The sequence below is a fragment of the Dasypus novemcinctus genome, chromosome 10 (assembly GCF_030445035.2).
Source record: "Dasypus novemcinctus isolate mDasNov1 chromosome 10, mDasNov1.1.hap2, whole genome shotgun sequence".
Classification (NCBI taxonomy): domain Eukaryota; kingdom Metazoa; phylum Chordata; class Mammalia; order Cingulata; family Dasypodidae; genus Dasypus; species Dasypus novemcinctus.
Window position 1 is genome coordinate 96,634,438 of NC_080682.1, and position 13,483 is coordinate 96,647,920.

Consider the following 13,483-nt stretch of genomic DNA (forward strand, 5'->3'; position numbering starts at 1 on the left):
CAGCTTCTTTGATTATCTGATCTCTTCATTTTATAAAATGACTACTGTTCAGGTCCAATCTACTACACAGCTGGGGTTACATTCTGACACTAATAGTATCCACCCTAAGATGATCCATCTCTAGCAATACCTTTCAGACAGAGAAAGAGAGAGCATTATCTTTGATATACATATTTATTCCATTAGAATTATTTCCATTTTACATAATTCTGCATTGTTGAAATTTCTGGAAACCTTTTTAATAAGGGAAAGGAATTTCAAATCAGCAAGAATATTTGATAAAATATATTTTCTCATAAACCCTGTATATGTACACCTAAATTGTATTATTCCCTCACTCAAAATTTGTGCTTCCGAGTTAAGTGATGTGGTACAATTCGATCAACAATAAAATTATTAGTAACATTTTCTGCTATTTTATTACCTACATAAGTATTTGAGGAGAGGTTTGATAATGAGGACTGCATAACAATTGCATACTGATAGAATGAGCATCCCCAATTACATTCCAACACTAAAAATGTTCTTCTCTTGCCTTGGTTATTCTTTTCCCCATGAAGCACCAAGTTTGGCTTCTATATCCCCAACCAAACAATATATCCAGCTCCACTTTCCCAGTTCTCCTATCCACTTAAGGTATCAACCTCAGTCACCAAGACAGCGGAGGATCCGAAGTACCTGCTTCCGTATTTGCTTGGTCCGGACACCGTAAATCAAGGGGTTGACCATGGGAGGCACCAGAAAGTAGAGGTTCTCAATGATAATCTGTACATGGGGAGCCATATGGTAGCCTAAACTCTGAGCCAAGACAGAGAAGACCACAGGAGAATAAAAGAGAGCAATGACACAGAAATGAGAGCCACAGGTGCTAAGAGCTTTACCCCGTGCTTCCCAAGAAGGTATGAGAAAGACAGTATGAAGTATCAGTCCATATGAGAGAATGATAAAATACAGATCAAATCCCACAGATGCTACAATAACCATGAGGCCATACACAATATGGTTAGAGACGTCTCCACAGGCTATCTTTACCACAGCCATGTAGGCACAGTAGGAGTAAGCAATGATGTGGGTTTGGAAGCTTTCCAGTCTTTTTGCCAGGATGGGTGCTGGGGTCAGCACTGCAACTGCTCTTGCCAGGACAGCGAGTGCAATCTTCACAAGCATGTTGTTAGCAAGGATGGTTGTATAGCTCAAAGGTTTCCAGATGGCCACAAATCGGTCAAAAGCCATGGCCACGAGGATTCCAGACTCAATAACATAAAAGAAAGAGATGAAAAACATCTGCATTAGACAGGCATTGAAGCTGATTTCCTTGGCATCCGTCCAGAAGATGCCCAGCATGCGAGGCACAGTGACACTGACTAGAGACAGGTCAACAACTGACAACACGGCCAGGAAGAGAAACATGGGCTCATGAAGACTCTTCTCCACTCGGATGATACATATGAGGGTTACATTGCCAATGACTGTCATCACAAATACCAAGGAAAAAGGCACCGAGAACCAGCCATGGAAAGATTCCAAGCCGGGAATTCCAGCCAGGACAAATATCAAGGGCTGTGGGATGGAATTGTTGCAAGAGGACATGCCTGACATGAGTTTCTTGAGGTCTCACTCCTAGGGAGAAAGAAACAAAGCACATTTGGGTATCACTGCATCATTCGCACCTGCAAAATGCTGGGCACTATAGTCATTTATGGTGACATTTATGACTGTATTATTCAAACTGATGATCAAGAGAATGTGAATGTGAACCAATGATCAAAAATCTCCCTCAGCTACCAGTGCAGGTGAGAGCATGTTCCTATGCTACTTCCTTTGCAAGATGCAGGAGCAGTCTCAGTGATGAATTCTCATTCAAGTCATTCCACTCCATAGTACAGAATATTCTGTGGTCACAATATTGTTTAATATTAAAGTTGTACATTCCTCTATGGATTTTTTCCAAGCTTGTAGGACATGGCAGGAGATCCAACAGTTTCAGCATCACAGGGGAGAGCATGGAAAACCCAGGGATCATTTTTTTTTTTTCCCTCAAGGAAAGGAAACTGAATTTATTCATCGCAGGGTGCCCACTTTCTGGGGCTGACCTTGATGTTGTGGATCACTTCCTCCAGCATTTAGCTACATTTATTAATAAAGGACCTAGAAAACCTACTGTTCCATACATGGAAGATATGATGCTATTCTGAAGGAATAGCATATTTTTGGATTCCAGAATTGGAATCCAAAAATGCCTCAACAGATAATAATTTAGTATTAAAAATCCCAGTTTATTCAATAAGCCTGGTTGGGGAATAGAAAAGGTAAAGGTAAATCATCTTTTTTTAGCACATGTGGGACTTCATGTTTATTTTTGAATGCAGTGTGTACTTTGGGGTTAATGTTAATATATTTTCTATAGAAAAATTAATTTTGAAATATTTCCCTGGTCAAATATTTTAATGTAATTGAGTAGAAATACATGGCAATATTTATAAATTATTTGATGAGAATCATGAATTAAAGAATATATTTGATCAATTCAATGAAAGTAGGAAAAAAAAACAAATTTATAATAAATGAATAAGAATGAATAAATGTTTATAGACATAATGCCAATTTCATAAGTAATATGTTTGCAATGCAATATGGCTATTAAGATTTATGTAAGAAGAGTCCATTATATAATGTTTAAGAAGGTAATCAGACAAAAATGTTGTTTCAATAAGAGGATAAAATAAAGGGATGTAAAAAAATACCAAGAGTGTTTTTTTAAAAAGTATACTAATATGCACATTGTGTCATTTATTTGCTTCAGTTGTCAATGAAGTTGTGTTACTAATCTTTATATTTATATCTTAGTAATTTAATTCCTTGCCACAAATTAGTATGTTCACAATTTACTTTTAATGCATTATATTTTATTTTCTTCTAGGGAAAGCATAGGTTTTTATTTCACCACAAAATCCCAGCCTTAAAAAAATCAAGATTATATTGTACAAACTGTGAAAAAGAGATTTTGCTCAGTGGTTTTCTCTAAATATTATGTGGACCAAATAGTGTAACTTGTCAGTAAAAGACTACTGTAGCATATATACATCATGAATTGAGCTATTCTGATCTAGGCATTTCATATATTAGTTGCATTAGGTTTAAGGTACACTCAGTTGAATGATGGGATGGGGTCTTTTAGAAGGTAACTAGGTGCAGTGACAATAATAAGACCATTGAGATAACAAATAGCTGAAATACAGTCTCAGTCCTGTCACTTACTATATGTGACTTGACCAAGTCATTTAAGACTTTGAGTTTCAGTTTCTTCATTGGCCAAAATGATAAACAGCATATCTACCAAAGCTTGCAGTAATGATTGAATTCACCATTATATACCAACATTCAACATTGTGTAAAGTATTCAAAGTCCCTAGAATAATTCTTTTACAATTCTGTTGCATGGAAATGTAAATTTTCATAATTTTCCATGAATATCAAACTTTAAGTCAAGCATGTAAAAATAATATTCTTTTGCTCTTTTTGTTTGTTTGTTCCTGTTTTGGGAAGAACTGTGACCAAGATAATGAATAACTTCAAGTTTGCACCATAAGAAAGAATGTATTTTTTGCCTTCAAATATTTTTAATATTCATAATGTGCTAAATGTAACTGAATACCTATTCAGTGTCATCAGAGATAGAAATAGGGATCAAGAGAAGATGATAAAAAAATGTAAAAGGTATGTTTTAGCTCAGTTTCAGAAGACTCTTTCACTGCCACCAGATGTTAAAGCTTTTGAAACCCAAAGCTCCCTATAAGTGGGTTTCCCAGGTAGAAAAAGAATGATCTTTTCTTGGGAATATTGTGGATGGAAATGTCCCATGTTGGTGGTGGCACTAGAAGGCTGTTAGAGAAGATTTAAGCAACATGGTAGGGTTTTATCTGAGCTATCAGGAACAATTGCCAGCCACAAATATATCAACATTAACTATAAGAAAACTACCACACATTCAGTCATTAAATGTAGAACATTATTTAGTCCATTCTAAAGAATGTTATTGGCTATTCTGAAGATTGAAGATTCCCATTGCAGCCACAAGAAGTGTCAGTGATTGTGGAAATTGTATGGAACATTTACAGAATGTCTTTTCTCCTGCAAACCTTTTGTATCACCACCTTTTCTATTCTCTTACTTCCCTCTTTTTTCCCATGACCTGGAGCAGTACCTGCAGATGGTTGTGGGTTCTTTCACAGAGGGGCTGGGAGCAGCAAATCACCCATTCACTTGAGGTATGGGGGAACTCTTTCAATATGTAGAATAAGGAGGAGTGTCTGCTGAGATTCAGGCAGATTTAATTTGTTTAGTTGTGGTCCCTAGTGGTTTCTCCATTAGCCAAGGTGCTTTGCTAATCTTTGATATTCTGGAGAACAAATCCCAGAACTGATTACTGAGGGTTGCACATGTGTTTGATAGCAAAAATTTGGGGGTACTATAAAAATAACTGTTGTTGAAAATTTATGTCCACAAGAAAACCTGCATATAATGTTTAAGGCAGCTTTATTCACAATTTCCAAAACTTGGAAATAATCTAGCTATTCTTCAAAAGACGAATGGATAAACCTGTAGTGAATCTCTAGCATGGAATGTTAGTCAACAAATAAAAAAGGAACTTTCAAGGCACAAAAAGACACAGAGGAAATTTACTTATATGCATATTCCCAAATAAATGAAGTCATTTTGAAAAGATTATATTACTGGATGACAACCGTATGATATTCTGGAAAAGGCAAAACTATTGAGAATGTGAAATGATCAGTGATTACCAGGGATTCTGATGTGGGTGTGATGAATAGGTGGAGCACAGAGTATATTTAGGGCAGTGAAACTATCTGTGTGATACCACAGCACTGGATACCCAACATTAAGCATTTGTCAAAACCCATAGAACTGTAGAGTAACTCATAATGTAAACTACATTTTTGTCCATAGCATTGTATCAATATTGATTAATCAGTTGTTACATATGTATCACACTATTCAAAATGTTATTAACAGGGGAAACTGTACATAGGGATGGATAAAGGGCTTATATGAAAACTCTCCTTCTGTCTGCTCAATTTTGCTCTAAACCTAAAACTTACTTTAAAATATGAAGTTTATTAAATGTAAAATGTATGAATAATTGGTCACTATTTATATTTATATCTGTAATAAATTGGCAATAAATATACAAGACAATAAAATTTCAAAAAAAAAACAGTAACTGTTCATTGTAGGAGGTAGAAAGGCATGGTGTAGGAACTCTAGATGGATGAGTAGTACTATGATGTATTTATATAATAGACATGAAAAAGGCCAGGGGCACCGAATGGTTTATACTTGAGGGAAAATGGTGGGTGGTGAGGAGGGAGGAGCAAGGTCTAAGGAAACATTAAGAAGAAAGGTGGTTGGAGAAGTATTGATGTGAACAGATTCCAAAGGGGAAGTTATGATATCCAAAAAGATGGATGGCAGGGAAATAATCTGGAACCAACATCACATGAGTTATAGGGTGTGATCCTGGACACATGATTGAAGATGCATTTCTGAGTATTCTTGCTTCCAGTTAAAATTAAATAGAAATTGTTTTAGCTTGCTGCAAAACCTAATAATTTAAATAATTTGCTTTTGAGCTCCAGAAACATTGGAAGTACCATTTAAGGAATATTGACTGAAATTGGGATTTTTGAATTTTCTAGATGGGATTAAGATCTGCAAAAATTTGGGCACAATGCATATACTTTGGAAAATTTTAACAGATAAAATGAAGACCATTATTTGTTTATATATATTTTTATGTATTTATAAAGATATATATTTATATATAAATATATGTTATATATATATATGTATATAAACATAGTGTAAGGTGGGGGATGAATTAAGAACAAGAGGGGAGCTCCCAGAAAAAAGCAATGCATAGAAAATCTTTAACAAATAAAGATAGGTTTAGATGTAGGAGAATCTGAACTATAAAAAGATTTTTGGCAGAAGCTAGAATAAATCAAAGAAGGGGAGGAATTGTTAAGAACTATTTTAATAGAGGAAGTAATAGAATGTAAACATTCTGAGACAGTGGGTCTGTTTGTTCACTATTATTTCCCCAGTGCCTGGAAAATTGTTGGCCCTCAAATATGTTGTATGATTGAATACACACACACACACTCACACACACAAGCACAATCATACCCATCCTTCATCAAACATTCACTCTACGCCCTAGACCTACAACGATATTGCCAGAGGTGAAGGATAGACGTGCAAGCTGTGAGCTTGTTAAAGTCTGCATTTAGCCATGCCTCACCCTCTGAAGTATATTCAGGATACTCAAATCATTTCTATTTCATTCAGTCATGATAGCTGCCATCCGAGATGAAGTTATCATATGTTCATAGGAAACTTGGATAGCCTCATAAAGGTCTACCGCATTCAAACCTTCAGTTCTTTGCTTTGACCCAATTTTCCTCATTGAAGCCACAAAAATCTTTTTAAAATACAAAACTGTGCTCTAAACTTACAATGTTTTTATTTTGTTTTCTGATAAAACCAAGAACACTTAACATCCCTACATTAATACTTTTCTGGCTTCACCTGCAGCTACTCTCCACTTCACTTTCTGTGCCCCAGCCCATGAAGTGGACTTCCACCCATTCTTCAAATGTATAATGCTCTGTCCAGTTGAAAGGTTCACAAATGTTCATACATCCTGTTTTCCCTCCCCGTAATAACCCCATAACCATTGTTGACCTTTTTTCTTTTCTTTCCTAGTTAGCTCAAATGTGACATTTAAATAATTATCATTGGAAGGAAGCTTTCCTTGATTCCCCCAGACTAGATCAAAACTCCATGTTAAGAGTCCTTATAGAAGCCTGTGTTTGTCTTTGATAACACCTAAAATTAAGGGTAATTATGCATTTGAGCATAAATCCTGGCAGAGAGGAAGATATATATACTCTTTTTGAAATCGTTTTTGCTTTTAAAAAAGCTTTAGATTACAGAAACTTTACATCAAAATTATATGGGGATTTCCATATGCCCCACTTTCTTTCTCCCCCCCCCCCACACACACTTTCCCACATTCATAATATCTTTCATTAGCATGGTCCATTTTTTGCAATTGATGAAGACATATTGAAGCATTGCTAATATCCATCGACTATAGTTTACATTATAGTTTACACTTTGCCCTACACAATTTTTTAGGATTTGACAAAATGTAAAATGTCCTTTATCCATCATTGCAATGTCATGCAGGACAATTCCACTGTCCCAAAAATGCCCCCATGTTACACCTATCCTTTCCTCTGTGTGCTCTCAGAACTCAGATGGCCACTGTCTTTATATCAATGACACAAGTTCTTCCATTGCTAGAATAATAATAAGTCTAATTATTAGTTAGCTGCATTTCCCTCTTCTATTTGTTCATTTTGCAGTCTTGAGGATTTGGGGATGGTGATTTCCCCTCTGTTTCTGAATGAGACAGGGCTTAGATCTCATGGGGAAGAAGAATGGAACTGTCTTGCTTGCAGTTGTAGATACTCAAGTCCTGCAACATTCTCTTTTAGAGCAGCAATAAGCCCATGAGTACATGGCAATGCCTAACAAAGGACAGACCATTTTGCCAGGGCTTTGATACTGATGGTGGTACTCATGAGCTTTTTCTTGTGAAATTGAAACTTAGCGTAGTATTATACATTGCCTATGAAGTACCTCCTGAAAGCTTCCTTTTTGTTCAAATGTGGCCTCTCTATAAGCCAAACTCAAGATATAAATGCACTACCTCCCCCATGACATGGGACATAAATCTCAAGGATGAGTCTCCCTGACACCAAAGTATTATTACGAAATGCTGACTAGGAATGCATCTGGAAAAAGACCTTGGTCAAAAGGGGGAAGTATTAAATACTAATGAGTTTTTATCTTAAGGAAGTTCGTTCTAAAATATACTTTTATTTTTTTTAAAAGATACTTAGATTACATGAAATGTTACACACACAAAAATAAGGGATTCCCCTATGTCCCACTTCCCACAACTCACACCCTTTCCCACATTACCAACTTCTTTCATTAGTGTGCTATTTTCATTACAATTGATGAATACATTTGGAACATTTCCACTAAGCATGAAATATAGTTTACACTCTCTCCCACACGATTCTGTAGGTTATGGCAGGATATATAAAGGACAGTATCTGTCATTGCAATGTCATTCAGGACAATTGCAAGTTCCAAAAATGCCCCCATATTGTCCAGGTTTTTCCCTCTCCCCACCTTCAGCATTCCACTGGCCAATGTCACCACATCAATGATATACTTTCTTCCATTGCAAGAATAAAAATGAGTCTTTAGTAGAATACCAGTAAGTCCACTCTAGTCCATATTTTATTCCCCAATCCTGAGAATTCTGAGATGGTGATGCCCACTCCTTCTATAATTGAGAGTAGCCCTTGATCCCATATAATTGATGGATGAGATTCTCTTGATTGCAGTTGTAGACTCTTGGTTCCTTGGTACAGTGGGTGGTTGTCCATCCTCACCTCCTTGATAGTTTTCCTGGGTGAGTCTAATGAACAGGAGAGTAGGTGTTACAATTCTGCTGAGGCTCAGGGCCCAGCTGGCAAGTAGACAGTCTAAAGATTCAAGTCTCTTGGATATATATCAGCCAACTCCAGCACCAACTATAGGTTCAAATACAAGGGACAGAAGAGGCAAGTGTAGAGAAGTCACAACTGAGCCCAACTGTCACACTAGGGAGCACAAACTCCAAAGTAAGACCCACTGGCAGGGTACCAAACTCCAGAGCTATCTGCCATGACCTTAGGTCCTGTGTGTCCACAGAGCCCTTAGGAGCCTTGCTATTTGGGATAGTATCTACTTTGGCAGTCTATGAGATCCTGCTGAGATGTCCATAAGCATTACCTCTGCGATGACCTCTGGATTCACTTTGAAGTTACTTAATCACATAGAATCATTTGTCTTTACCTTCCCCCTCTCTTTTTAAAGGTATTTTTCCAGTTGCATTGCTGGTTGGTACTTTCTAGTAATCCCTTGGTGCCAGGGAGGCTCATCTCCAGGAGTCATGTCCACTGTTTGGGAGAAGATAATGCGGAGGTTGTTTTAGATATAGGCCACATTTGAGCAACATGGAGGATCTTAAGAGAGTTCTAAGTCAATAATCCTTCAGAAAAATAAATGAATATGATCAGCATAATTGGATTCATCATCAGTATCATACAAATTTAACTAGTGCTTATTATATACCAATAATTCCACTCAATTAGTTTAAAATATTATTTTTCTTTATAGTCACACACAGAAATACACACAGACAATCAAAACCTTATGAAGAAGAGCGTTATTATCATCGCCTTTTTACAACTGATAATCAGTCTCCTAGAAGTGGATTGTTAAATACTGCACCTTCCTTTGTTGTAGAAGTAGAGAGAGGTTCAATTATTTGTGTATAGAAAAGTCAGGACTCAGGAATAATTTTGGGGAAGGAAAAGTGATTTATTTATGACTTGCTGGGCTCAGAGCTTCTCATTCCAAAACCCAAGCCCTGAACAAGAATTTCGAGTTCCTTTTATACAGAGAGGAAGGGCCAAATGGTTCTTTTGTTTCAATGCACAATAGGCTTGAATTAGCATATATCTTCCACAACCTCAGCAAGCTTTTAGGATGAACTTTATACATTCTAGATGAGCTTTTAGCACATTTGGTTTGCATTTTCCCTGAATATTTAAAGTTTATAGAGTTTGCATTGATAAACTTGTTTCCTAGGACTGGAGTCATTGCCATGGTCACCAAGGGCACACTCCAGCCTCTTACCATCCCACACCCACAAGTCACAGACAGCTTAGGTTATCTACAAAGAGACAACAGCCTCTCACCCATAGCCCATAACATTTACCCCCTTATGCCAAAGCTTAACTTACTAAGCTTTGGAATATTTATTGTTGGAGCTATGATGTGGGTGGTTGTTTGTTGTTTCAATTGATTACTTTACTTAGCAATTTTCAGAGTAGCATCCAGGATCCTGTTTTTAGAAGTTTAGAAGTTTTCATTTTGGACAGCAGAACTTGGGGCGGGGCCCCCCTGCAGTCATCTTGGGATCACCAGTGCTCACGCAGATTTCCAATCAGGCTCCAGATAAATCTATTAATTTTATTTTATCCTTAAAGAGTTTATACCTTTAGTCTTAAAGGGGTGATGAAGGGAGATGATCTCTTTTCTGTAACTGTTTCCTGCTGGTCATAGGCTATAATCATTGCCTAACAAGGTGTAAAACTCTTATTTTATTTTAACTGGAGGAAGATGGATCTGGCATTCTGTACAAAGCTGGATGAAGTTTTCCTATGGTTAATAAGACATTCATTCTGAAAGAAACAAACAATTAAAATTCCAGAATACCTGTTTTTAAAAGAAGACATTGGATTACAGAGGTAGACAAGGTGAGAGGCCTATAAAGATGATACTCCTTTTTAAAAGCTGGTGGAAACTGTATATGTATATGTATATAAAATATATATATTTTATACATATATACATGTAAAAATATATATATTTATATATATGATATATATACACATATATACATATATTTTAAAGATTTATTTATTTATTTCTCTCCTCTTCCCCCCCCACCCTGGTTGTCTGTTCTCTGTGTCTCTTTGCTGTGTCTTCTTTGTCTACTTCTGTTGTTGTCAGTGGCATGGGAATCTGTGTCTTCTTTTTGCTGTGTCATCTTGTTGTGTCAGATCTCCATGTGGGCGGCACCATTCTTAGGCAAGCTGCAACTTTCTTTGGTGCTGGGTGGCTCTCCTTACGGGGTGCACTCCTTGCATGTGGGGCTCCCTACACAAGGACACCCCTACGTGGCACAGCACTCCTTGCGCACATCAGCACTGCACATGGGCCAGCTCCACACAGGTCAAGGAGACCTTGGATTTGAACCGTGGTCCTCCCACATGGTAGATGGATGCCCTAACTGCTGGGCCAAGTCTGCTTCCCTATATTTTTTTAAAGTTATTTATTTTCAGTGAGGAATTGCAACAGATACTTAGCTTTGCTTTGAAGATGCATTTCAGGCTGTTTAATGATTGGCACTCATGTGCTCTGTCAGATGCTCCTGGTGAACTGACACCTTTGGGCAGTGGGTTTCATTCAGGATCTTTTTAGTTTTTAGCTGTGAGAGTGATCAGAACTACAGAATAAAGCTTTTTACATTTTGGTTTTAATTGTACAATTTCTGGTAATTTTGACTGTTCAATAGGTGACCCATTATTAGCAAGCAAGCCTCATTTTTGCCTCATAGTAGAGTACAGTAGAATAGTAAGTTGGCTGAGCTTAGCTAAGACCACCATCTTATTTTATAGACATGTTTATTAACTATTTAGAAAATGAAGCTACGAGGATTTTAATATGTCTAATATATTTTTGTATTAGAATAGAAAAGATAATGTTATAATAATTAGGCATATATTTAGTACAGGATAAAAGTACAGCACTTAATATTAATTAATGTATTATTTAATGCATAATGATTCTGAGTTGCAATTAATAGTTTTAAGTTTCAGGTTTGTAATACTTTACATGTTATTTCTCCATGGGAGCAGGCCATAATGCCAATTGTGTTTAAGGTTTACTTACAGTATCCTGGTAATCATGGCTGCACTTAGCATGTTCTTTACACAGTGAGGAAGTTGGAGCATTGTTGATCCTAGAGAGAGTTTCCCATATTTTACCAGCCTGGTGCATAGTGCTCTCTGGCACTATGGAAGAGTGCCAGTCTGGAGGTGATATCCATTGTATGCTTGGCTGTACCGAGTCATCATTGGCTGCTGCAGGAGCTTGAAATTGCAATGTAGTTTCTGTCAACTTCAGGAGCATAACCAGAGGCTGATATAGCAAATATTTGAGGGGTCAGTGACCAGCATGGAGAGGCAACTTGCAATGTATTCAAGGCCTGGTTTGAATGCACAAAAGAGTTTGACAATGTAAAAGTTTATTCCTTGTTTTTATATATTTTAAACAATTTAATGCAACACATCATATATCAAATGACATTGTTTACTAATACAATTTTACCAGGAAGATAATAGTAGGTATTTTACTTTAGTAATAGAGGGGAGGAAACTAGTTTTCCTTGTTAAATGAAAACAGAAGATTCCCAATAGAATCATGATACCTTTTTATTACCATTTACTTAAATATGCACCTTGCAGTGGCCTTCACACAGGTTTTATTATCACGAAGTTATTCTTTGCTACCAATATCAATCCAGGTTTTTAGTTAATAATGACTTCTAGAACTAGAACCATTTAAACGTTTTCAGTTTGAAAGATGTTTTTACAATTGACTACAACCACATAGACTAGTTACTTTACATTGAAATAAACTTATTAAATTACAATTACTAAACAAAGAAGTTTACTTTATTTTAAAGAGCATATTTACAATTTTTCTTTAGCTTAATTTCATTAACATGAACTTACAATTTTCATTACTCTAAATATTTTGTATATATAATGTTAATTTATTTAATGGGTAATTTATAAACTAAGGGAGATTACAACCAAGCTAAATAAAATTGAAACCATTACACTTTATGCAAGGAATATTCTCTTTTTCTTTACTTACTTAAATTTGGCAACAGAACCACTAACCACCTTTTTTAAAGCTGTTAAAAGATTTAAACTGGGAAATTACAGGGCAAACTGATTCTTAATTCCCCAGCCTAGTAGATGGAACCTGCAATACCTAGTCCCGCCCTCAAAGCTCTTGCAAAGAGAAGGCTTTTTCCCAATAGTTCCTATAATCAGATTTCTATATGACCGTTCCATCCTGCTTAGTCTAATTTGGGCTCCAGGAAAAATTATTCACATATATAACTGCATATTTAATTTTTAACAATTTGAATAGAGCTCTTTAAAGAATTTTCATTTGTTAATTTGATATTATCATCCTGATGTATAAAGATATACATTGAGCAAATAGGCAAATGCAAACAGAGTTAGTCACAGAAACACAACTCATTGATGTTACTTATAATTTACATTATTTTATATACTGTTTAGCTTAATTTGGTTCCCAGAAATATATATTACTTATATAACTGCATATTTAATCCCAACAATTTGAGCAAATAGGTAGACATGAATAGTTCAACACAGAAGCATAACTTAGTTACTTAAAACTTTCATTTTTACAAAATAAGTGTGACTGCAAAACATTTCAAAGACTCCTGAAAGTTTTTCTTAATTTGCACTATGACCATTCCATTTTACACAAGAATTTTGTTTCTTAACTAATGGCTTATAACCAAAATGTTCCCAATATTTTAACACAATTCTCTTTTGTTTCAGAACTTTATACTTTACCTTGAATTTAGCATAATTTTGGATGAGGAACAAGACTAATTCTATGTATATTTGCCTAGGCTATTGAAGCCTCAGGGAGACTGGTT

The 13,483-nt window shown here is 36.1% G+C and overlaps 1 protein-coding gene across 1 annotated transcript; it reads right to left on the reverse strand.

Moving 5' to 3' along the window:
* Positions 1–645: 645 nt before the first annotated feature.
* Positions 646–1,590, reverse strand: LOC131280315 (olfactory receptor 52K2-like). The gene has a single exon (XM_058306427.1). The coding sequence runs from the start codon at positions 1,588–1,590 to the stop codon at positions 646–648; it is 945 nt and encodes a 314-aa protein (XP_058162410.1).
* Positions 1,591–13,483: the final 11,893 nt, after the last annotated feature.